At 47.4% G+C, this 25,033-nt stretch overlaps 1 protein-coding gene across 2 annotated transcripts in view; it reads left to right on the top strand.

Annotated features, from left to right (window-relative positions):
• The window catches only part of SLC1A2 (solute carrier family 1 member 2), a 144,394-nt gene that overhangs the window by 78,862 nt on the left and 40,499 nt on the right, over nt 1-25,033 (top strand). For both annotated transcript variants that reach the window (XM_045825570.1, XM_045825571.1), the window contains 5 exons: nt 7,833-7,972; nt 9,793-9,945; nt 11,771-12,021; nt 16,955-17,123; nt 21,221-21,347. In XM_045825570.1, the coding sequence (XP_045681526.1) occupies nt 7,843-7,972; nt 9,793-9,945; nt 11,771-12,021; nt 16,955-17,123; nt 21,221-21,347 (830 nt within the window). In that variant the 5' untranslated portion in view covers nt 7,833-7,842. Of the gene's footprint in view, nt 1-7,832; nt 7,973-9,792; nt 9,946-11,770; nt 12,022-16,954; nt 17,124-21,220; nt 21,348-25,033 lie in introns of those variants that run through there.

Genomic DNA, 25,033 nt, shown 5'->3' with positions numbered 1-25,033 from the left:
CAAAGCCACGAGGAAGGAACAGTCTGTTCTGTGCGGTGCCGACCTGCGCCTTCCTGCCACCCACTGGTTTTACTAATGCGGCTGTTTGTGCTTTTGCCCTCATTTCTTGCTCCTTTTCAGATTTGCTAGTCTTTCAGAACACTACCCACTAAAACTGAGTGTCACATAGAACCTGTGACTATAACATGCTTTTTAAAAAGGCTATTTCCTACTTACTCATTTAGCCATTCAACATACAATAGTTGAGCATCTATCTTATGCAAGAAACCATGCGGGATGTGGGGGAGACAGATTCAAATACGCCAAGCCCTTGCCCTCAAACAGTGCATATTCTAGTGGGGAGAAAAGACAAGCACAAAAATACCCTGAGAGAGGTAAGCACAGGTATGCACAGGTAAGCTACAGGAGCACATCAAAAAAAAGCAAACTTGGGACTCCATGAAGACTTCCCAAGGGAAGTTGTGTTTGAATTGGGCTTTGAAGAAGAAACAGAAATTAGTCTCAGAACTGGGTTGGAGGAGACAGCGGGGAGGATGGTTTAGCTGGAGGACACTGTTCGCCTCAAGGCAAACTTGGATGGGGGCCAGGTTCCCTGCGGCTCGAATGCAGGGTGCGTGCCGAATGAATCTCCCTTAGTTCATTGTAGTTGCGCGAGGTTTTCAAGCACATGTCCATGTTCCATGAACCAGAGGCAGGTAGAAATGACTTCAGAATCAACACGCCTACGGGGACTGGGCTGGCCGGTGTGCCTCTTGGCCGTGGCATAATCTGTATTTTTAGAAGAGGCCCTCAGTTTGGGGATGATCAAACACCCCACCCGTCTTGCACCCAGGCCTGAAGTTTCACTTTTCCTTGGTGCCTTCTTACTTCTGCTTTGGTGGTGAGCCTTTCTGGAAATGGGCAAATCCGTTGGGTCAAGGCCACCTGGGGCCTCTACCCTGGGGAGGATTTTACAAAACTCTGGAGGTGTTATCCTTTAGGCTGTGCTCCTGATGTTCTGTGAGAGGTTCTCCAGTCATTCCACAGCGTGGGAGCTTACAGCATCGGGGCCTTCCAGGTCCCCAGCCGCTTGGACTCTTCTGGGACTTTCTTTTAGTAAAAAAAGCACAAATATCCTTGGTTGCCAAAGTGGTTTTCAAAAACTCAACGGTAAATAAACTATCTTAATGGTGTCTTGCACTATTTTAGCCATTGAAGACGACGGAAAGGAAACGAAAAATGAGCGTCAGTTATGTTACTGTCGGTGTTTTCGTAAGTGTGATTTAAGCTCTGTAGTGACCTGGTGAGTTGGGTATTATTGTCCAAGACAGCAAACAAACACCCTGTCCTGGCCACGGCTGGAACACACAAGGATTTTAACTGAGAATCCAGTGGCCATGCAACCACAGAATTGTCGTCCACGAAGTTGTCTTCCGACGCTGCTTATCGGTGCTGGTGTTCCCACTCCTGTTCCTGGGCAACATGAATGCTATCTTTGCTGATCCTTTCACAGTTCTGTCTCCTGCTGCCTCGCCCCCTTATGTGAGAACACCCAAAGGCTTCCGCTGCCTCCATATCTGCCATTTAACTTATTAACCAGTTTAGGTCCCTTGACTTAGAAAACTATACGGAGAAAAGCCCTCTTTCCCTCAAATTTTCATCTTGAGTGTTTCTGGCAGTGCTGCCTTGTCCAGTTCCAAGCAGCTGGCTGAGAATGCAGTGGGTAGCTTTTTGATGGCTTAGTGGTGAATTTGGCAGTTGGCTGGTCCCAGTGCCCTTTCACCTGTGTGTCTAGATTCTCATGGTATTGGCCTGCCCATCCTAGAAATCTAGACTGAGAACTGGGCAGGTGTGGATGGGGGTTAAGGAGATGTCCATGTCTGAACCCTGTATTAAAACTGGCCCCTAATTTGGCTCCAGTAGTGCTAGAAAAACAAGCTTTTGTAGCAGAGATAGGACAGGTAAACATGGAGATAAAGACAAAGAAGGGGTGGTTGTTGTTGGTTTCTCTCTTGTCTCTCAGCCACCCGTCTGCCTTCCCGGGAGGGCTGTGATGCAGCGGCCGGGCTGTCCCCTGGAGGTTGCTGCAGTGATTTGTCTCATGGTCGGTTCTCAGCTTTCTCAGTCCTGGACAGAATGGGAGAGAGTGGAGGCTGAGTCTCTGGAACTGAGGGCTGGTGATGCCCCCTTGAACCCAAGAATTAGAGAATTGTGGAAATTTAGGACATTAAAGAATTTCTAATCCAACCCTCCTTTTTTAAAGATTGAGGGCCTGGGACCTCAAAAGTGAAAATCAGCCAAAATTGACAGCTAAGTGCTATTGGTGTCTTACAGTGAGAGTGTGTTTTTATCATTTCGTAGCTCTCACCCTTCCGTCTGTTGGTTGTGATCAAGTAACTTTCCATCCGTTTTATACATTTACTATTTCTGACACCGCAGTTAGCAGGAGCCCTGGAACTGGAGCCCAGACCCCACCCCCCGACTTTCTGTCTCATGTTACCCACCAGTTCTGATCCCATCATAACCCGGGATAACCACACACTGTGCTCTTCAGCTGCACCATCCAGTACTCGGAAAGCTGAGTACTCAGAAAGCTACAGAAGAGCTGTGTCACTTGTGCAGTCAGGAGTTCCCTGTCAGAACCTCTCTCGCGTGTGTTCTTGTGGCCAAGACATGGACACGGTGGCTAAAAATGAACAGAAGAAGGGACGAAAGGAGCTGTGAAGACTGTGAACCTCTAGGTTTCCTTCACAGGATCTGTGTCAGACAGAGATTCTGACTTCTTGGTCAATGAATGTTCTCCACATTAACCGGGGGTTACAGGCTCTAGTGAGGGCGGAGGAGCTGGGGGGCTGCTGGAAATGCCCAGCTGTCTTAGAATCCCAGTGCCTTTCACAGCAACGGTGGCATTCTCTAGGGAGCTGGGAAATCCCAGATGTGGGTCCGTCACAGCTGTAATCTCCGCTTCATGGTGCCCGGTGCTCAGAGCTGACACCGGTGGTATTTCCAGCATTCTTTTCCAAACATACCAAATACCTTAGGGGAAAGTCCCTTCAACAAACACAAGTTTTGTTCTCAAGGATCTGACCCATTAAGGCAATTTCTGGGGGGAACTGTCTCCTGTTTCCTCCCCGAGTTCTCGGACTTGGGCAGCAGAAGGCTAGAGGGGCCATGCTTGTTGCAGACCTCGAACCCAGCTGCTTTTAGGTTCCACAGGGAATGTTCCGTGACTACCTCCCCAAACCAGTGAGGGAGGAGTACAGAATGTGGTGCCAGCTTAGGCGATGCTGAAGTGTGCAGGCAGGGACTCTGAATCCGACCCCATATCTAATGAGCCTATTATTAGAGGCTCTTGGCGGAGGGAGGAATATCAGATGCTAATAAAAAGCAGGTTCTGAGAATAGTTTAAAACTTAGCACCAGCCCCATTATGTGTTCCTTTCTGAGTCAAAAAAAAAAAAGTTTCCAGCTCGTCATGGGAGCAGGACTCACGCATTTGTGTGAGAAAGAATAGGGCAGCGACTGCAAGATTAACAGCTGTCTTAATAATTTAATGGAGAAGTTATGGCTGAAGGAAATTACAGGCTCATTGTTTAAGCTTCTAATTATCCAACAGCTGTCTCATCACATGGCCTTGCTCTGCTGGGCAGTGGGGAGAGATCTGGCAGTGTCGGCCTACAGAAACTTCCCCTCCTAAGGAGTTGCTTTGCTACATTTTCCATTCAGAAGGGGCTCCGATAGAACTAAACATGGCCTGCAGTGCTGGGAAGCATTAGACTCAGTGTATTCGGTATAACCAAGCCACACCTGGGCTTTTCAGTTCCCTAGCATTCAGGCCTCTCTGCAAAGCCACAGATGGCGGGGAGGGAGTATTCATCAAGGGTAAGTGTGCTCACTTGCAATAATTACTGTGTTTACCCAGTGTACTTACCCGGACCAGCTCCTGCCCTGTCTGCTCATTGCCAGGGAAGGAAACTTCAGGCTGCTGTGACCTCAGGCCTCTGCCTGTGTCCAGCTCTCTTCTCCCTGGGACTGTTTTTTCTTTCACTGGGAGCTGGGAGAGTCGTTGAAAACCTATGATGTTCAGGGTGGTAACAGGGCCTAGCATTACCAAATTGTCATTCATTTCAATCAGCACCGAGCTCAAAACCAACACATGGACACCAGCATTCCATCCGGTGGGAGCTTCAGGCTCTAATTGGGGTATGCAGATTTCCAAACTGTGTGTGTTCCATGTATTTGCTAAGCTCTGGACATATCACACAATGGACTTAGGAGACCTCTCATCCCTTTCAGGTTTCTGTTCAAATGCCTCCTTATCACAGATGCCTTCCCTGGTCTCCTGATGCAAAATTGCCCCTGCCTTCTTCCCACATGTCCCCCTCCTCCCAACACCCATCTCCACTTGAAATGTATTTACCCATTTATTTGCTCTTCCACTAAGGCATTCACTGCATGAGAGCAAGGGCTTTGTCTGTCTTGCTGATCTGCCCCATCATCAGCTCCTGGGACAGCACGGGGCCTGTGATATGTGCCTGGTAGAATTCTGTGGAACAAAGGCAAGAAGGCAAGGGGGCTTGCTGAAGCGGTATGCTCCCGTCCACCACAGAAGGGCCTCGCTCCCAGGAGAAAGCAAGGTGTCCTTTATGGCTGCTTTCCAATTCTTCATTTCTTTGAGCAAACATTTATCGAGCACTTGGTACTAGGTGTTCAAGATCACAGACCTGCACTCCCAGGGTGCACAGCTGGTGGGGGATGGACACATTTAAATTCCATCCATCCTTTAAGATCCAACGCTGGCACCAGCCCCTCTTGGAAGCCTTTCTAGAACACTCTTCTTATTCCCCAAATCCGGGTTAGGCACCATTCTTACCATTTTCTGTGTTATCCTGGGCAGTACTTTTCCATGGCCCGTATGTCAAGCAGACGAGTAAAGTATGATGTAATTTCTGTTTCCCCTTGTAAGTCCTGAAGAGCGTGGGTGACACCTTCCTCATTGCCGAGTACAGTGTCTGACACAGGGTCTCAGTAAATATCAGCTATCTTTGTTGTTGCCGTTGTTGCTATGTGTGCTCGGCAACCAGCACTTACGTAGCTCTCTGTGTCTGTAACCTCATTTCAAAAACTGTACCTGTCCTGAAGATGAGGAGGCTTAGAGGCATCTCTGTGTTATGTTATGTAACATTATATAACATTATATTTTATAACATCCCCCCGTTCAGGCTCTCGGGGTCCTGGGCATGCAGGGGTCACTTAGACTGGCACAGACTCTTTACAAAGAGTTCTCGGGAGACTCCCTGTGTCCCCAGACACAAGCTGAAGCCTTGATGTGCTGTAAAAATTATTTTCTATGTGCAGATGTTAGGAACTCCTATGAGCCTGGAGCATTGCTTTAATTCCAAGAGGGCAAGTTACAGGAATCCTCTCAATAAATACTTGTGGGTTCATAGCATTTTGATGTTGCCACTTTGATGTGGCTGTTTTGATTCAGGGCTTCAGGGACATTTTGTCATGGCTTAAAAAACACACTATTAAATGTGTTTTGTGCCACTTGGAACCACGTGCAGCAGGCATCCAACACATTGCTGGCCCGGGTGTGTGCATTAACCTAGCATTTGTGTGTTTTCCCTTTGACGTGGCTGTTTCAGTGCCTGGTGCTCTCATTCCATCATATGGCTCTTGCCAGAATGTTTGCTTTAAGTACCCGTTAGTCTCACTGAAATAGCAACCATGTGCCTAATTCGAACTTCAATGGCAGGAGGGATTCAATGGAAGCAGAAGGCGGGGGTGACAACCCGAGGGGTTTCCCAGAGCTTTGCCAAGGGCTGGCGAATGGAACACGGTCACCATTTCAAACACACGTGACCCCTGCTCTTTGTTGCCAGTTTTCTGGTTTAGAGCTTCAGCATGCTGGCTAGGGTAATGTTTAAAGATATAAAAAGATCCCAATGGAAACATAAAAATGCGGTCTCTCCGCATTGAAAAGACCGTTTTGATCATCTCCCCCTGCTCTGTTGTAACGAGGACTTTTCTGTCTGTTTCACTCGCTGATGAGAGGAAGTGGGAGTCACTGCTTGCCGATCAAAAGGGCCTCATCTGCTGGCTGTGAGCGGCCCTGTCCGATTTCATTCTCAGATGGTCTGAGTGCTCATTAGCACACACATGTGCTAGACGGTCCAAGGTCGCCTGGAAACTGACAAAATGGGTAGGAAATTAGGCCATTGAGGGGATGGACACAAAGAAGCTTATAATTTTGACTAACAATTTCCTCTGGGTACTTTACCCGACCATACAACATTATTCCCAATTGTACTGCATTTTTGTAGCAAGTATATTAAGCAGCCTGTTACGAAGAAGTAAGTGTGCAGCTGTATTTGGGTCCCTGGACTTAATTCTGAGACTGGATGCTAAGTGTGGTGTCTAATTGGAATGGTGGTGCACCTGGGCAGATCCCTGAGTTAAACATCACCCGTGTCATGAACTTGGCAAGTATGGTGTGTCTCTTCTTCATAGTCTCTGGAGAAAGGAACTACCTGTGTCAGCTGCCATGCCAGGCCTCTACCATGTGTGGTCGTGTTTAATTTCCACAAGGCTGGCATCGAGCCCTGGTGTTTCTACACGCCACCCAGCTGGCGAATGATGGGGTCAGGATCTGACACCCAGGTTCTCTGACTGCAAACCCCATGCTAGTTCCATTATACCCAGTGATGGCAAACCACAGGCCTGCAGATTGGTGTTGGTTCTGAAGGGCGTTTTCTCCAGTCTGTGGTGAGATTATCTGGGTGAAGCTAGCACCCTCTATCTTGCAAGGCACTGTCATTTATTAAGAGATCGTGGCCTGCCTTTCTGGATGTTGAAGACTATCTTTTTCTTTTGTCAAATGATGGTGATTGCAAAGGGCAGCTAACAAAAGTGCTCTAAGTTGTCAGAGTAAAAATCTGGCCCCTCTGTGTCAATTCTCAAGCTTACATTTGAAACCTTGTTGGCTTGGGAAATGATGAAACTCAAAAAAACAGCAAGTATGCTCCTTATCCTGGCCAGGGCTCTGTTGCAGACTCTTGGCACAGCCTGGGGCCATGCGGGTTTATCTGGAAAAGGGCCCGGCTGTATCCAGGCTGAAGGTGATCATACGCTTCTTAAGACCCTACTTCTTTGACGCTGAGTCACATGGACTCTTGGGTGGCTTAGCGGAGCCCTGATAATGCAAGTGATCTTTGAAAAGCCACAAAGGATTAAATTTTTTAAAAAACTGGATAAACCATCTTTTCTGAAGGAGAGACAAAACTTGAAGTACCAGCATTTGTGACTTTTCTGTGTCCAGGATGGGAAAGGCTGGAACTCAGGGGCATTTTACTTTGGTATGACTTAGGCTGCGACTTCAGTTGTTCAAAAGTCACCCTTTTGCAGCTGTTATAGAAGAAGGAAAGAGCTCAGGTTTTGGAACCAGACGTACCTGGGTTTGCTCTCCATTTCTCTTAGCCTGTGGCCCTGGGCCAGTTTCCTTCTGTCCAATGGGATGGGGATACTTGCCTGTGAGAGTTCTGGGGTCAGCAACTCGGGAAAACCCTGCCTCTTCCTGCAGTCTTTCTTTTCTTTACTGTGATGCTGCAAGGTCACAGGGACCAGAGCATCTGGTATGGAGATATTCAGTGTGTCTTTGTGTCCTGCTGATGGGGGAACTCGACTTCAGGATAACCTGAATGCTTTTTTTTTGTTTTGATTTTCTTGCCAGTGTTTCTGGATTCCCAACTATGCCTGGGGGAAGCCTGTTACTCCTCCTCCCACGGGTGCCCCTCAAACAGAGCCGGGGAGGTGCGCAGTGGTCTCTAACCACGGCCTTCGCTTCTGTTTCAGTGCCAACATCATGCCCAAGCAGGTTGAAGTGCGAATGCATGACAGCCACCTCGGCGCGGAGGAGCCGAAGCCCCGGCACCTGGGGCGGCGGCTGTGCGGCAAGCTGAGGAAGAACCTGCTGCTCACTCTGACGGTGTTCGGTAGGTGACGGGCACCTCCCCACCTGCCCCTCTTCTCTCCATCCCTCCTGGTTTTGTGAGGAAGCTGGTTCCGGCAGCCGGCCCTCCCACATGCTCCAGCGGGCTCCAGCACGGCTACGGCTGCCTCCATGGTACCACTCCTCCCTCACCGGCCCTGGGCATCAGTGTTCCTCTCTGGGGTGCTAGTGGTTCCCAAATTTCAGCACGCACAGATGTGGCCCATGAGGGCGGCAGATCCCCAGGGCTACCGATGTGTGGAAATTTGCCTTTGGGCTGCCTGGAACAAAGGCCTGGACTCTGTATCTTAACAAACCTTCTAGAAGATTCCAAAGCAGGTGGCCCGTGTACCCCATTGAGAAAAATGCCTACATCAAGACAAAGGCAACAGTTGCAGAAAACCCCACTAAGATAGGTCTGATTGCGTCTGAGCACATTAGCTCATGGAGGTCCGTGTGAGAGGGGCTTGCACCGAAGCCTGGGTCTGCTCCCGCGCTCTCGCAGACGTCTCATTCCCCTGCTTCGGGCCTCCACCCCCACCACGGCCGTCCTTCTGTGTGACTGTTTTGGTCTTAGGTCTTCAATCAGGGTTTATTGAAAATGTGGTAAATTGCAGTTTCTTGTAAAGGTAACCACACCATTTCCTTTCATGGTCCCTCCCTTGGTCTTCAGCCGTGACGCAGGCTACACACAGAAGCAATGAACAGTTCATCTGCCCACCCCCACGCACCTCCCCGCACCTTTCCTGCCACGGCTTCTGCTCTGAGCGGTCGTCTCGGATCTCAGTGGACCCGGGCCAGCGCTGGCAGCCTGCCGTAGCTCAGCTCCCTTAATGAAAAGAAGCCACAGGCGTGGCAGGGTTTCCCAAGGGTTAGCCTCCACATAAGGACATGCCATTCATCATAGGTTTTGAAGAAGCATATTTTTCACCTGTGGAAGAAGGAAAGCCCAGGCTTTTGGCCACGTGACTCCCTTTGTGTCCCCAGGGTGAACACTATCGCCCACAGACTGGGAACTCCCCCCTCACTCAGAGTCAGTGGTGTAATGACCTGATTTGTGGTTTCCACTAGGGTTGTTTATGTTGGCCGCCTGGTCGGAGAAATCTGAAGCTTTCCTTGTGGAATCCCTGAGCATACAAAACAAAAGGCTCCTGCAGGCATCTTTGCCCAAATTGTTTCTTCCCAAGTGATACAATTTTAGAGACCCTTCTTGATCTCCCATAAGATCGACGAGTCTAAAGATTGTTCAACAGGCTATAGAAGTGAAGGACAAAACCTCTTGAGGGTAGACCATGGGGAAATTATTGGAAGTTAAAGGACACAGAAGAAAAAAAGGAAACTCACGTTAGCCTAGTCAATCAAATGTCCCTTCTATAGGGCATGCGATTAAAAAGGGAAGACATGCACGAAACACCGTGCCATGTGGCCAGGCTGAGAGGAAAAGCAATCTCCGGCACTTGGATTGTTTCTGCCGACAAACCTCTGACTCTACACGTGGACGATAGTCTCAGAAAAGTTGGAGTCCAGTTGCCGTGACACACTTCCCATAAAGCCTGGCGCAGGCTGTCCTTGACTCTCCCAGAGCTGCCTTGTAGAGTAGCTGGAGGTACAAAATATTCTCTTACGAGTCCTCAACATCAGCTTCACTTATCTAGTGGTATTTTGGTTACATGTTATTCATCATCTGATAATAGAGAATAATGGGAAAGGTCAATGTCACCGAGATTAGATCTCAAAACTATATTCATTCGACTAGGGTAAATAAATAAATAAATAAATCCAGGTGCTTTTTTTTTCTTTTCCTTTCCCCTTCCTTATTTATAGGTGTCATCCTGGGGGCAGTCTGTGGAGGGCTTCTTCGCTTTGCATCTCCCATCCACCCTGATGTGGTTATGTTAATAGCCTTCCCAGGGGATATACTCATGAGGATGCTAAAAATGCTCATTCTCCCCCTAATCATCTCCAGTTTAATCACAGGTAAGTCCACCTCACTCTCCGGTGCCTGGCTGAAGTGGGCCCCACCCTCGCTTCAGCTTTCGGATCGACCATTGCGTCTCAGTTTAGTTGAAGGAATGAATGTGATCATCTGTGTCATTTCACACTAGAAGCTTTGTTTCCCTGTCTCTAGGGCAGGGACAATGAACCTGAAAAGCAGCTTGCCATCTATTGGCCAGTCCTTCTGCCTGTCCAGCAACTGAAGATAAAAAGGAAACAGCCTTATGTTAAAAATGGTAGTGTATGTAATGATTCTAATGCTTAGTGGATACTTTTTCTCATTTTCTAAACTATAGTTTGTTTAGAAACTGATAAAGGTGATAAGCAGAAAAGAAAATTTACTGTTTAACTGGGTGCAGAGGGAAATAAGTATTAAAATAAATGAAATACTAGATAAGAAAGCTCTTTGACTTTTTCAGAAGAGAAGTAGCCTTATGTATATCACTGTCACTTGTTTTGGCTGAAAAAATTGTTTTATATGAAAGAGTATTTCCCCTCCATGAGTTTATACTGGTACTTTCCTCCTTACTGAGTGCTATTACTAGAACAGCATGGAAATTGTAGTAGTTTAGACTCTAAGCTCTGAGATGAAGGGAAATGCTGGGCTTCGGTCCATATCCAGATGCCGGCACGGTGGGTGACCTTGAGAAAGCTGTCTCTCTGGACTGTCCGCTTTATGAAGGAAGCAAGCCTCTGCTAATTCCAAGTGACTCAGATGCCAAAGCAGATCGTCCTAAAGTCTCATAGCTTTGACCAGTGAACCCGGTGACTGGAAATGCTGGGTCTCGGGTTCCAGAAAGTCTTATTTTTTCGTTCATCCCCAGATCAAGTGAAGCTGTGCTTTCACCTTAAATGTTCCTTTCCACACTGGAGAAAATGTTCTCCATGCCTGTGGAACAGATTGTATGCTGGCAGACCTAGTAAGGAAGCGCAACTTTCGTTGGCAAGAACTCGGCTTTAGGTTGTAAGAAATGGGTCACATCATACACGGGTGAGCTTAATTCAGAGAAATTAACATCAAGGACTTCCTCCCCCATGCCCAAAAAATGGGGTGCCGTCTCTTTGTTTAGTAAAAACAGGAACTGAAACCAGGAAGTAGAAAATTGAAGAAGCAACTGGAAAAAAAAAACCCCACGAAAGCTGGAGTTTTTCTGACTTGCTTGGAATTCCCTTCAACAATCACAGAACCTCCCACAGTACCAATGAAGCCCTCATCTTTTGGGGGTGCCTTATACACAAGTTCTTTAACCCCTACACAAGAAGGAGAATGTGAGAGGGCTCTCCTACCTCCCTGCTCCAGACTCGATTTCCATGACCGGCAATATGTTCAAAAGTGTTGAGGCTCAACAGGCTGCCACCAGCTTGTTATTTTCCCATGCGAGGACATGAAGAGCAACAACAATAGAGAAAACAAGTGAAAAACTAGCATGCACCAGCACCGTCACTCCACAAAAGGGTATTTTGGTACCAAATAAGTGGGAAGGACATACTCTCAGAATTAAAAATTAAATTTATTCAACTTCCTTTTAATGCACTATTGCAGACTGACAAAAGGAGTCACTGACCAGTTTATAAACTCTGGGTCAGAGGTCGTCATTTCTCCCCAGTTTTGTAGAATCTCAAAAATGTCCTGATAAAAAAAAAAATAGAATTGCAAACTGTGGGATTGACTGGATATTTAGTAGAAAAATGTTTCATTAAGCATTAATGCATCTGAATGCTGGGAGCCTAAGTGACAGGCACCTGGAGATGGGTATTTAACAGGAATGACACAGAATTAACTCTTCTGGGTTTCTTTCCCATCCAGGGTTGTCAGGCCTGGACGCCAAAGCCAGCGGGCGCCTAGGCACGAGGGCCATGGTGTATTACATGTCCACGACCATCATCGCCGCGGTGCTGGGGGTCATCTTGGTCTTGGCCATCCACCCAGGGAACCCCAGACTTAAGAAGCAGCTGGGGCCTGGGAAGAAGAACGATGAAGTGTCCAGCCTGGACGCCTTTCTGGACCTTATTCGAAATCTCTTCCCGGAGAACCTGGTCCAAGCCTGTTTCCAACAGGTAACGCAAAGTTCCGATTTTCCTGCCTGTCCAAACCCCCAGGTTCCCCAGGTGCTCACACGGAGTCTATTTCAATGAACCAGCTCTGGGGAGCGATTTTCTTAATATTTAATGATCTCTGTCTAGGTATGCGTGAGGTGACCTGGGCCAGGGTTTGGGACTTGAAGTCATGCGGGGTTTTTTATACCGCCGTTTTTTAGCTCACAGTACCACTTCTAGTTGTTGTTGTTGTTTTTTTTTTTTGTCTTTCTATTTTTATTCCGGCCTCAGCACTGTCCAAGGGCACATTTTTATCGCCCTTGCCCACAGCCCTCTAGAGTTCCCAGTGGTTCTAGATCTCGGCAGCATAGCCAAACCACATGTGGTGTGTTAAAAAAATACACATGTGCTACGAAGTCAAAATCTCCAGGGTGGGCCTGGGAATTGGGTATTTTTTAAATTGTGGAAGTAGCCCATGAGGCTTGTGAAATGTTTAAATAGTACAGATGTATGTACATGAAGGAAAAATTCAAGTCTTTCCTCCCCTAGAGCTGCTCATGTTGAGAATTTTGCTTGTGTATGTGTGTGTGTGTAAAATGCATGCGTATATAATCTTCAAAAAAAATTCCACCCAAGTGTTACTGCATCATATGTACCGTGTTGCATCTTGCTTTTTCATTGAAGAGTGTTTCAGCATTCTCTCTTGCTTGCTTGCTTGCTTGCTTGCTTGCTTTTTGATGTCTACATAGCATTTCTAAACAATAAATTCCTAGAAGTGAAAATGTCCTGCCAAGAAGTTTGATATTTTGCATTTGCTGGGTGTTGCAAAATGGCTCTGCAAAGGTTTGCAGCAGCGCATACTCCTACCCACTGCATACAGGCATGTCTGTTTTTGAAAACTTGTGGTGCTTAGGAACAGTTGAGTCTGCTGAGTGCCGAGCCACTCCCCGCTTGGCAGCCTGTTGTCTGGCTCGAAGGCCAGTTCAGGTTAGAATACACGTCAGTGGTCATTAGCTCAAGTGGGAACTGAACCGGAACCAAGAAACTTCCTTCAGACATTTCTGGGAATCCCAGAAGCATTCTGGGATTAGGAAATAGGTCACTTAGAGGAAAATTCTGGATTCCCAGTTGCCCCCCAAATGTAATTGCCAATCACGGCCAGCACAGATTACTCTGGGTTGGGATATGTTCCAGCCCCACTGGTGCCCCTGTAGCCACTTTGGTGCCCCTGTAGCAAGGAGCTGTATTAACAGGAGCCATTCCAGGCAGGGGTAGCTGGGCAGGGAGTGGGTAGGAAGAAGCCGGTGCTGACTGGCCCTCTCCTTGTAGACTGTGTTCACCCCTCAGCCAGCCTGCTTAGAAGATGAATTTGCTTGCTTTGAGGTGATAGACCCAATTGGGTGCCAAATCTATTCTTACTGTTTTGGAAAGAACATTCCGGAACCATAGGTGAGCTGGTAGAAGAGTTGGGGGTGGGGGCAGATGAGAGGGACAGAGGAGGGACAGATTGGAGCCTCCTTCCGGTTTTGGTGGCGACCATGCCCCACGCAGGGGGTCTGTGTGTGAAGCAGGACTGAGAAGCAGGCAGGCACTCGGTGCTGTCACTCTGGCCTTGGGGTGAGTTTTGGTGGTGTCTACCACACTTGCGCTCGGTGACCTCTCTGGTCAAGGGGAATTCTCTGCACATGGCTGTGCATGGCCGGGGGGCACTGTGCGACACTAGAATAGAGAACTGTGGCATTCTCTGTCCCAGGCCCACCCTGGCCACCCCTCCACTGGCAAGATTCATGTGAGGAATGAGCCCTTAGTCCCCCAGCTAAGCCCAGAGTCACATTCCCTTTGGGTTAAGGCAGACTACAAATTCGGTGGAATCTTTCGCCTCAGAGAGAGGGAGGGTACAGACTCCCTAAGCCAGACTTTAAGCAGCCCAGAGGAAGGGCACCTAAAGTCGCTGCCCTGCGTGGACTCAGGTGGGCCTTGGAGAGGGGTAGAAGAAAGGGAACTCTTGTAGGGTGGCCATTCCATTACAGAGAGGAAGGGTGCTGGAGAGGCGCCTTCCTGTCCACAGTTAACACTCAAAGCGATTTCAGATCGCCTCTCTGGGTAGAGGGGGCTTCGTGACCAGTTAGACACAGAGACGTAAAGAAGAAAGTGCCTGATGGACGTGACCAGCAGTGAGGTGATTGCTGGGGGTGGGAGAGCGGGGGGGAGGAGGCCATAAGGGAACTAAATGGTAATGGAAAAAATACCATAAAGATTAAGTTAAAAAACAAAGGCAAGAAGAAGGTGGGTTGTCCCCAGAGCAGAGTCTGTCTCATCCAAGGTGCCAGGACCTGTGTCTTGGAGAGCGGGGAGGCCCCCTGCTTGCTGCTTAAGGCTGACTGGGAACCCAGGTGGGGTTGCCAAGAGATCCACGGCTGCACAGGATGGCCTGGTCGTATTCAAAGGCACTCAGCAACAGGGGCCACCGTGGGTGTTTTCTCCCACACAATTCAGTGATCTGTGTCTGTTCGCTCGGCAGATGCTGTGAGCACCTCTCCGGTGCCACGCTCTCTGCTGCATTCGGGAAGCCAAAGGAATGAGGAGGTTGGAGTGCCCGCCCTGTGGAGCTTACTTCCATTGGGTGAGGGTGAGCGGGGCTAGATCAGAAAGAATATCAGGTAAACATACAAGATACTTAGAAATGAAGACGTGTGCTCTGAGGGCCGGGGGCAGGATGGAGGGCTAGGCAGTCCCTGGGGTGGGGGTGGGGCATCTGAGCCGAGGCCCTGAGGGGTCAGAATGAGCCAGGTGAGGACTGCGGGGAATGGCCTGCTCAGCGGAGGCCCAGGCGTGCAGAGGCTAGAAGGTACTTAGTGGGTTCAGAGACAAGAAGGGAGGCCAGTGTGTGCGGGGTGGGGTGAGTGGAGTAAGCAAAATGCAGCTCAGGCATGGCCTGGGGGTCTGGGGTCAGACTCAGGTTCTTATTCTAAGAGAGTTTTAGGCAGAGAGATGACTGTTTTTCTATTTTAAAAAGCAACAGTCTGGCATCTATGGATATAGACAGAGCTTGGGGTAGCTATAGTAACCTGGTGATTGCAGGTAGACAGGAAGAGAGGTGGGAAGGTCACTGAGCAGGCTTTTGCAGGTTTTGAGGTGAGAGACCCTGGTGGTTTGCATTCAAGTAGACTGGACTTGGCACCCAGATGGGGTTGTCCAACACAAACAGGCACTGAATGGAGAGCCCAGCTAGAGAACCAGGCCTGTGTTTCAATATCCCGATCTCCCTACGTTCAACTTAAGCCACTGCTCTGTGCTACTTAACAGCTGGGCTTTCCAGTCAAACATCACTCATTCTGAAGCCTGCTTCAACATCTACTAGCTGTCAGCCCTGGGGTTAGTTACTTAGCCCCGTGAGCCCGAGGGCCTACTCTTGACATGAGAGGTGATAGGTGTCAAATGTGGAGCACCTGCTTCCAACATGATCCTGGAAGCCAACATTTATTTCGGTCTATGGCCATTACAACTTTGAACTTCTGAAGCTTTGGTTTCTTTAGCATTCTTAGGATAGGTCTACAGATGGCTTCTTGTCCCCCGTTTGTTACTGGGAGCATGGCTCTATTGCTCATAGAATCTCCCCTTATGATCACTCCTGAATCCTCTCTTCATGCCAATGTTGCCCAGACCACGGGGCCCACATCTGCCCGTTTCCCACCTCACACACTGAGCCTGGGCTCTCCTCCTCCCTGCACATGAGCAAGCATGTGGTCGGGCTGGGACAGAGAGCACCTGCTTCACCTTGCAGAACACTGCTTTCTTCTCTGCCTTTTCCGATAAATGGTCCGATTAAGCATTGCCTACCCTCAGGCCCAGCTGCAGTAGGATGGGGCCTGTATACAGAATTTATCACGCAGCACTTGTGGTGACAAGAACTCAGCAGTGGTCATGTCATCTGAGTTGAAGTCCCAGCTCTGCCAGTAGCTCTATGACGTCTGAAAAGTCACTTGAGCTCCCCATGCTTTTTTTTTCCTGTATCTATTGAGGGTTCAGCCATCTGTTGCCAACTCCATGCCAGTGCTGACATTCTAGGATTCTGCGTGAGTTCTATTTTCAGTGCCCCTGGAGGGAGTGTTTCTCTGGGCTCGGATGTGAGTTTTCACAGCACTCTGCATGCAGGGTGCCTGGCACCTTTAAAAACAGGATGGCTGCCACAGATGTCGAGGAATAGCAGGAGAGGTTCTTGGGAGGCCATCTGCACAGGGATGCTTGGGGGACGTCGAATAAGGCCTGGCATCGGGATCCAGAAGGAACAGGTGTCTTCCTGGCTTACGTTTGGGTCTGAAACACAAGCCGACACCCTTGCTGTGGTGGCTGCTGGAGGCTGGCACATCTGGCACCCAGATGGCAATGCCCGCAGAGCCTGGCCCTGGAAGGACCCACATGAGTTGGCCTGTGAAGACTGTGTCCCACAGGAACCAGGCAGGGAGGGGCCAAACAGGCAGAGCAGGAAGTGCTGCCCCCTGTCCTCTTCTCCTGGACCAGGATCCATCCCAAGGGGCCCCAGGGCCATCCAGCTGGGCCTCACAATTATGAGGAACGTCCATAGTGGACATTCGATGTTGTCCCGAGGCACAGAGCTACCATCATGGGACTAAAGAAGCAGACATCCACCCCCAGCTTGAAGCCCGTGTCCCCTGACCGAACTGTTCTGTCTGCAGCCGGTCACAAATGAGCGTTACAAATCCTGTAATTATCATGTGCAGAGGACGGTCACATCCCACTGGATAAGAAGAATAAGGTCTCACCTTGTTAAACACAGATGCAAACTATTCCCCAGGTTCCATAACCTTGTTTTGGTATTTGTTAATTATTTTTTTAACATAACTAAGAACTTTAAAATAGGTAAGTGGCCAGGCTTAATTAACCTTTTGGACCAAGCCTCATCTTCATGTGTTTCTTTCTTTCACTCCATTAGATTCAAACAGTGACGAAGAAAGTCCTGGTGGCACCTCAGTCAGAAGAGGAGAGCAATGTCACCAACTCTGTCGTCTCCCTGTTGGCCGAGGCTGCAACAGAGGCACCTGAGGAAACGAAGGTGGTTATCAAGAAGGGACTGGAGTTCAAGGACGGCATGAATGTCTTAGGTAGGCAACTTGGTATTCAACTCCCTGGGGGAGGGGCCTTTGCCTGCACCACAAGGGGCAGCCTCGCCTGCCTCTCAGCACCTGGCATCCCTCGCACCCTCCCCGGGAAACCAATGGCTCTGCCGTCCTCTAGGGGGAGCAGGAGGCTGTCTCTGGGGAACGGTCTGAGGGTCACTGGGACTGGTAGCTGAGGGACTGAGGGAGAGGCAGATGGGCAGGAGCAGTCGCCTGAGGGGCATGACAACAAGAGGTCCGGTGTGGGAAAACAGACAGGATGAACGTTCACGGGCGCATTCCCTGATACTCTATGTGACGCTGGCAAGTCACTCTCTCTGACTCGTCTTTTCATAAAGTGATACATGCATGCAATTCTCTCATTTCCTGAGCACTTTTTTAGCTGCCCTTGTATACCAGTACTGTGCTGGGCACGGGCAATGCCCTCACCCCCACCTCTCCCGGTCTATAAACAATGCAGTGCTATCAGGAGGACGACATGTTGGTGTCCAAAGCAGCTTCCCAACAGGAGATGACCTTGTTTAACTCTCTGCATTTCTAATGAGAGGTTTCCCCCAGCCTGGAGCCTTAGTGTGCCACCCTAGAAGTTCTTCGGCTCTGGAGTTGGACGGACTGGGCTTGGGTCTCTTATGGACCTCCCTCTGCCTGTCTGACCAGGGGCAGTTGCCCCACTTCTTGAGCTTCATTGGTAAAGTGGGGATGGATTGGCGTTTCCCTCACAGATCAGTGCGAAGATGAAATGAGACTGTGTGTGTGCAGCAGGACTGTACACGCCATGTACTTTATTCGTGTGAGCTACTATCATTATTACAGGTGAGCTGAGGAACTCAATCAGGAAACACCCTCCAGCAGGGATAGAGACCCCTCCATAATGTGAGTGACCTTTTCTCCTTAGCAGGCTTGTCAGGTAAAATAAAGAGTGCCCTGTTAAATGTGAATTTCTGATCAATAAATAATTTTTAGTGTATGTTCCAAATATTACATGGGACATACCGAGATTAAAATTTTTTTTCTCATTGTTTCTCTATAATTCAGGTTTTAACTAGGTATCCTGTTTGTTTATTTGTTTTAAATTGGGTAACCTTATTCCTTTTTATCCAGAATAGTGGAAAGAGGTAGAGGGGGCAGGATTGTCCAGCTACTGAAAAGCAGAAGCTTCAATAAGACATCTTTTTTGTTTTCCAGCCTGGCAGGAAGCAGGTTGTGCAAGCGGGGATCGAGGGTGGTGATAAGCTGACTCAGTTGCCAGGCAATGGAAAAATCAGTAAACACTGTTGCCATCAGTGTGAGATGAAGGAGGAAGGAGAGAAGAGAGAATGGGAGAGTCCTCTGAGAAGGAAGGTTTACAAATATCCTCAGCATTTATTCCAGAGTAGCTTTTGTCTCCCACTGCCCAGATATCTGTGATCCTTTCAGGACCTTCCCAACTACCCTTGCTTTCCGGAACCCTGTGGCCAGAGTGGCTCCCCAGTCTTCCATACACTCTGGAGGAGGTCGAAGCCATGAATAATGGGGCCAAAGCTTTGGAGTGAATCATTCAGAAGACTTGCAAGGTCGTTTGTAGAGCCTTGGTGGATTCTGGGAAGACACGTGACCTTTGACTGTACTGGGGAGTTTCAACAGCTCACTACTCTCTCAACCCCAAGAACGAAGTCTTAGAGGGCTTTGTTCAAATGAAACACCACTGTTCCAGAGTGAGTTGAATGAGTCAGTGTTTCCAGAGGGAAATAACAAGCTGGACGTGGGTTTCCAAGTGCAGTTTGAGGCTCTGGAAAGCCAAGGGACGTTAGACTCAACAGTCTAACTTCCCACTTACAAATCATAGCTGAAATACGGTTCTTTCCATGGTTATCCAAAGGCAGAGATGGTGTCTTTTTTGTGTTTTGTTTTTGGCTTTGGAAAGCCCCAAGGATCAAACGTTGCAATAAGTAAAGATAAAACCCTGGCTCTGGCCTTGCACTTATTTAAAGTTTCCTTTCTTTCCCAGAAAGCCTCCAGAGCACTTCTGGGCTCTACTCTAAGCCCAACTGCTTAAATCAACAGTGTGAGGTCGCCCCTTAGCCAGCTCTCTCTGGTACCTATCCATACGGCCCATTCCTGCTGACCCTGCAAGGGGAACTTTTTTATGCCAGTTCTTTGGGACCTTGAGACCCTGCTCATTTTCTCTTAAAAGTTACAAATGCAATGAACCAGGTAATGCTAGCTGTTCTAGGCCAGAATGTTCAGATTATTTCTCGTCGTACACCTCGCAAACTCCTCTCCATAGGCTCAAGAGAAGGGCTTGGCAATAGCCTGGATTTGGTTCCATACATTACTGCAGAACGAGGCCACTCCATCCTGGATCTAATTCTTATTGAGCCTTTGTCTTCATGGCCAGTAACTCCCTTGTAAGTCACTTGTCAGCCTTTCCAGCCAAGGGTGGAAAAGGGAAAATATTAAATATAGAGGATTAACAATCCTGAATACAAGTACTGGATTCTTTTTGCTGAAGATGGCAAGGTCCATTGAAGGGTGGCTGAATAATCTGGGTTGATATGTGCATGGGGTGAGGTGCTAAGTGCTTTTGGTAACTATGAAAAAAGTAAAATCGGAGGTTCAGAGAGAAAAAAAATTCCCCTCTAAGAGAATCAGATTATAGTGCTATCATTTCCCAGATCTAGTCCAAGACTTGAGGCACAACTGGACACAATGGGAAACTGGATATCAGAGGGAGGAGTAGATATCAGGCCTACCAAACTGGGTCGGGGTAGGGTGGGAAAGAAGAGGAACAGAGCAGGGAGAGAGGCTGGCCCACGCTGCAGATCAGACAGAAGAGTCGGATGGGCAGCAAGGTCCTGTGGCCAAGGGGACATTGGTTGATAGTCTATGCAAGTCATCAGCATCGGACCCCCAAGAGTGGCGATACTCTTGGGCCAGGAGTTAGGGGAGGGGGCACATAGTGATTGGCCATCAGAAAGCCAGACATTCCCAAGCAGGTACGGGGACACCTGTCGCCGTGTAGTGTGCCCAGTCCCAGGGTGATCTGAGTGAGGCTCTGGACCAGGCACAGCATTGGTGAGGAGAGAAAAGCCAGGTCTTAGAGGAGCTAAAGTAGAGGTCAGGTTCCCAGAACTAAAACTGGAGGCACAGGGAGTGAGGAAAAAGCCGATCCAGAAATGAGACCCAGGCTGAGTGTTGGATTTGGTCCAGGCCCTCATGCAACTCGATGCTGACACGGAGGGGCTGTGACGGAGCTCCTCCAATCCTTCCGGCCGCAATCGGGGTGGACCCTGGAAGCTGAGCTGGGGCTGGGCTTATATGTGGGTCAAATGCTATCAAGTGAGTGGAGAAGGGCTGAGGGGCTAGGAAGAAACAAAGCCTACATTTTGTGTTTAAGCTCTTAAAAAAATACAATTTAAAAATGGCATTCTAACGTTTTGACCATGAAAAGATTTATGATCAATTCATAAATAACAGTTTAAACCCAAACACACTCAGTTGTTTGGGGTTTCCCAACTGTTTTAAATTTCTCTTTGTTTTCCATTTGATTTCTCAACATTCCTTCTCCTTCTCACATTAGGAATGTGGCCATAGAAAAATAATGTTTCATTTTGATTTTCCTAGAGGGAAATATACCAGCCACATATTAATTTGGGATAACACCACATCAGAATAGATGTAACCGTGACAGAGACTTCACTGGCAACCTGGTCTCTGCTAATTTCACATTGGCTCCAAGTCCCAGCAAGCCTTCCTTCATCAATCTATACACTAATAAACCTGCTTATACGTGAGTTCATGAGTGAGAAGAGAGTGGAGAAGTACATTTTAGCTTGGAATGAAAAAGGATTTGTTTGTCATCAAGGAACTAACACACTGCTGGTAGTTGCACTTGCTCAGGGACAGTGTTAAGGAAAGCCATTATTCCTCAGGGGACAGTCTGTTTGGTGTGACGTCTGACGCTCTCGTCTTTCCGTGCTGCATCCGTAGGGTGGGTAGCACACGTGAGCATGTGTTTCCGTACATCAGGAATGGGGAAGAGCAAGGGGGGAAAACACAGGCTTTATAATGTGTTCTCCTGTGCATTGCGATTCACCCAACAGGTCTGATTGGGTTTTTCATTGCTTTCGGCATCGCCATGGGGAAGATGGGCGAGCAGGCCAAGCTGATGGTGGACTTCTTCAACATTTTGAATGAGATCGTAATGAAGTTAGTGATCATGATCATGTGGTAAGTGGGCTTGTCTTTACTTCATCATGGTGGGGGTGTCAGAAGGCCATGAGGTCCCCAGAAAATCTCTCTCTCTCTCTTTCTTTGGAGCTTTTCCTAGAAAATGGGACAGAAAACTAGCCCACGTGCCAAATTTTATCTGCTATTTGTTTTGTATGGCCTACAAGTTAAGAATGGATTTTGTGTATTTATTTTGCAGGGAAAAAATTTAAAAGTAGTAATATTCTACAATAGATGGAAATTACATGAAATTCACATTCAGCACCATAAATAACATTTTATTGGAACACAGCCACATCAATTTGTTCGCATGTTGTCTAGGTTGCTATTGCGCCAAATGGCAGAGTTGAGTAGTTCTGATCAAGACTGTGCAGCCTGCAAAGCCTAAAATATTTACTCTTAGGCTGTTCCCATTAAGAGTTTGCTGATCCCTGCCCTGGAAGGGAAAACAAAAACAAAAACAAAAACAAAACAACCACAAATACTGAGAGAGAGAGACAGACAGACAAACAATCTGGAAAACCCAGTCAGGAATGCTGATGCTGAGCAGTATCAGGACTAAAATAAGCCCAAGATACGAGGAATAGGGTGTGACCCACTGCTCCAGTTCTCTGCTGTCCAAAGCAATGTATCTTTGACCTAGTTAGTCATGACAGAAGAAAAAAGGGGCAGATCATGCAAGCAAAAGTGAAATCACAGAGTTCAATTAGAACTGTATGTAAGTGCTCTTAGGAATCTGGCCCCACCCTCTAGTTTTACAGAAGCGAAAACTCTTCTAAACACACTAAATCTTGATTCTTTAACATCATGATGATGATAATAAAAGCTATCATTTATTGACTTTCTTTTACCTGCCAAGAGCTATGATGGTTGCTTAGTACCAATCAAATGTAACCCCAACCACCCTGCAAGGATGAATTATTATTCCCATTTTATAGAAAAAGCAACCAATGCTCACTGGGGCGAATTAACTTGCCTAAGATCATGTAGCTAGGGAGAGCTGGAGTTCATATTGATATTAAAGTCCTTAATGGGTAAGTGGGTAGGGTAAGTGTTTATTTTTTGTCTTCACCTGAGGACATGCTTAGAGAGGAAGGGAGGTAGAGAGGGGGTGAGAAACAGCGATCGGTTGCCTTTTGCATGCCCCCCAACGGGGGACCAAACCTGCAACCCAGGCATGTGCCCTGAGTGGAAATCAATCCTGAGACCCTTCTGTTTATGGGACAACACTCCAGCCAACTGAGCCACACCAGCCAGGGCCAGGTTTTTGTCTGACTCATCCAAGCAATATTGTCTCCACTTCACGACATGTGTGTTTATGGTCTGTGCTTCTGAAATCTTGGGTGGCCCGTGACGTCATGAGTGCCCAGTCCTTCACAAAGGAAGCTGTGCCACCCTCTGTCATGGGAAACTTCTAGTGGTCATGTATCGGACAGACTTTTACATGCGTTTGTTTGAGACCCTTATGATGGTCCTGTATGCCTGACTAGGGAAAAAAAGGTGCAATTAGACTAAACCACATCTATATTCTATTTACCATAGGAATTCTGGGAGATGAATTCCCCATCTCTTCACGTCCCAGTCCTACCCACCTTTGTCACCAACCTCCCTCTTGTCTTCTCCCCTTCTATGCTGTGCCTTCCACTGAAATTCTACCTTCTTTCTCTCTTCTTTTTTTCCTCGGCCCCTATTCCCACCTTACAAATGCAAAAGTCTGTTCTCTACTTTTTTTTTAATCACTGCCAACCCAAACACACTGACATGGGTGCAGTAAATTCTTACTTCAGGACTGAGTGGGCTAGCTGAAGACCCCCAGTCTCAGATTATGAAGATGCTCTTTGTGATTTCATGAACCATATTTAATAGACCTGGCTTGTTCAGATCATTGCTTTATTATACTTTTAAAACATGGAAAGGATGCTAGTAAAATAATGTGTTTTCTATTATTGTACTGATTATTCAACTCCCCAGGCAACACTAGATTTCTGAATATTTCTTTTGTGTAAGAATTGAAAGTCACACAAAATTTGACACTGTAAAATATTTCAAAAGTCTTTTCGGTCCATTGTGAGCTTGCCGAGTTTAATAAATGGTAATACATACAACAGAATAGGCCTCTTGTTTCCCAGAGTTTCTAGCAGAGGGAGCATCCTTGCTCTAACAGTACAGTTCACGTCTCTGCATTATGATGCCAGTGATGTGGGCAGAGTATGAAAGCTCCTTCCTTCATCTGTACCAATGTCATTGCCACTGAGCCCTTGAGAGAAAAGGAATCGTCTAGGAAATCAGATGAGTCATGGGATAAAATGCAGCCTTTCTTCTCCCTAGGGATGGAGGGTGGTGTGGATCCAGAAGTTTCCTATTCACTGAAAACAGAACTCCTAAAGATACAGCATCATGTCCCAGGAGATGAAGAGCAATTGTGAGTCAGGAATGAGACCTGTGGACTGATTTCTGACAGCTGTTCAGTTACCTCATCTAGGAGGGTGTTACATGACAATTGTGCACATTTCTTTCATTCTTTAGCTGCCATGTCAGCATTTGATAATAAAAAGTGTGAGAAGGTTCTGGGTAAAACAGGCAACCGCTCTTCAGCTGACCCCCCAAAGCTTAAAGAATCAAAGTTCTTGTGTATTCTTCTCTATGTGGTAGTAAGAATATTAATAATAGCAGAATAACATTGAGGAGGTTATTATTATTCTAATAATTATTAAATTATAGCTTAGAGTTATTAAATTCTTGCTCTATGCTCAGTGCTATTTTGAGTACTGGACTCTACCTATTTATTACTGAGAAGATAATGACTATTATTACAGTCATTATTAAATCATAACTAAGGCTCACCAAGTGCCTGAATTAGGCTCACTACTATTCCAACTACTTTACATGCATTAACTCATTTATTTTTTATAATAATACCTGGCAAACATAGGTACTGTTGTTAGCCCCATTTCCCAGACGAGAAAACTAAGCACAGAGGCTGACTTGCCCGATGTTGCACAGCCTAAGTGATGGGAGCTGGATGAGAGTGGTACCTGGCTCAACTTCTGTCTGATTCTGGCTGGACTGAACCCAGGGTCCTCCTGTTGCTAGCTGTGTGCCTTGAGGCAAGTTAGACACACTCTAAACCCCACATCCTGATCTGTAAAATGATTGACTCTAAAATCCTCACCATAGAATCGCTGTGAGAAGCAAGTGAAATTGTGACCAACAGAGGTGGAGCATTTCCTGTGTGCTGGGACCTGCCCAAGCACTTTGCGTGAACTAGAATTATTATTGTTATATTGTGATTATCATGACCATCACTGATGCAATCCAGAATCTGTTTCTCTCTGTTCTCTGTTTCGTAATGCTTCAAGAAGCCTGCAAGGCTTTCTGATTCTAAAAACAGAGAACAAGAGAGAGAGAGAGAGAGACAGAGAGAAACCCTTAACTTTGGTGTGATTTTCATGTTACTATTTTTTGCAAAGTTCTTTAAAATACTTTTTAATCTTAGAGACTTATACAGAGAGTGAAACTTTTTAAACCACCTCCATCCATGCCTGCACGGCTGCACCCATCCATCCTTCTACTCCGTAAATATTTCTCAAGCACCTCTTCATTGCCAACAACAATATCAGGCACTGGTAACATAGTGGTGAATAAGACAGAGAAAGATTCCTGTCCTCAGGGAGCTCACGTTCTAC

This window comes from Phyllostomus hastatus, unplaced genomic scaffold (assembly GCF_019186645.2).
Source record: "Phyllostomus hastatus isolate PE091 unplaced genomic scaffold, TTU_PhHast_1.1 phas_scaffold_585, whole genome shotgun sequence".
NCBI lineage: Eukaryota > Metazoa > Chordata > Mammalia > Chiroptera > Phyllostomidae > Phyllostomus > Phyllostomus hastatus.
Note: the sequence above shows the minus strand (reverse complement) of the source record. Positions and strands in the feature narration are given on the sequence as shown.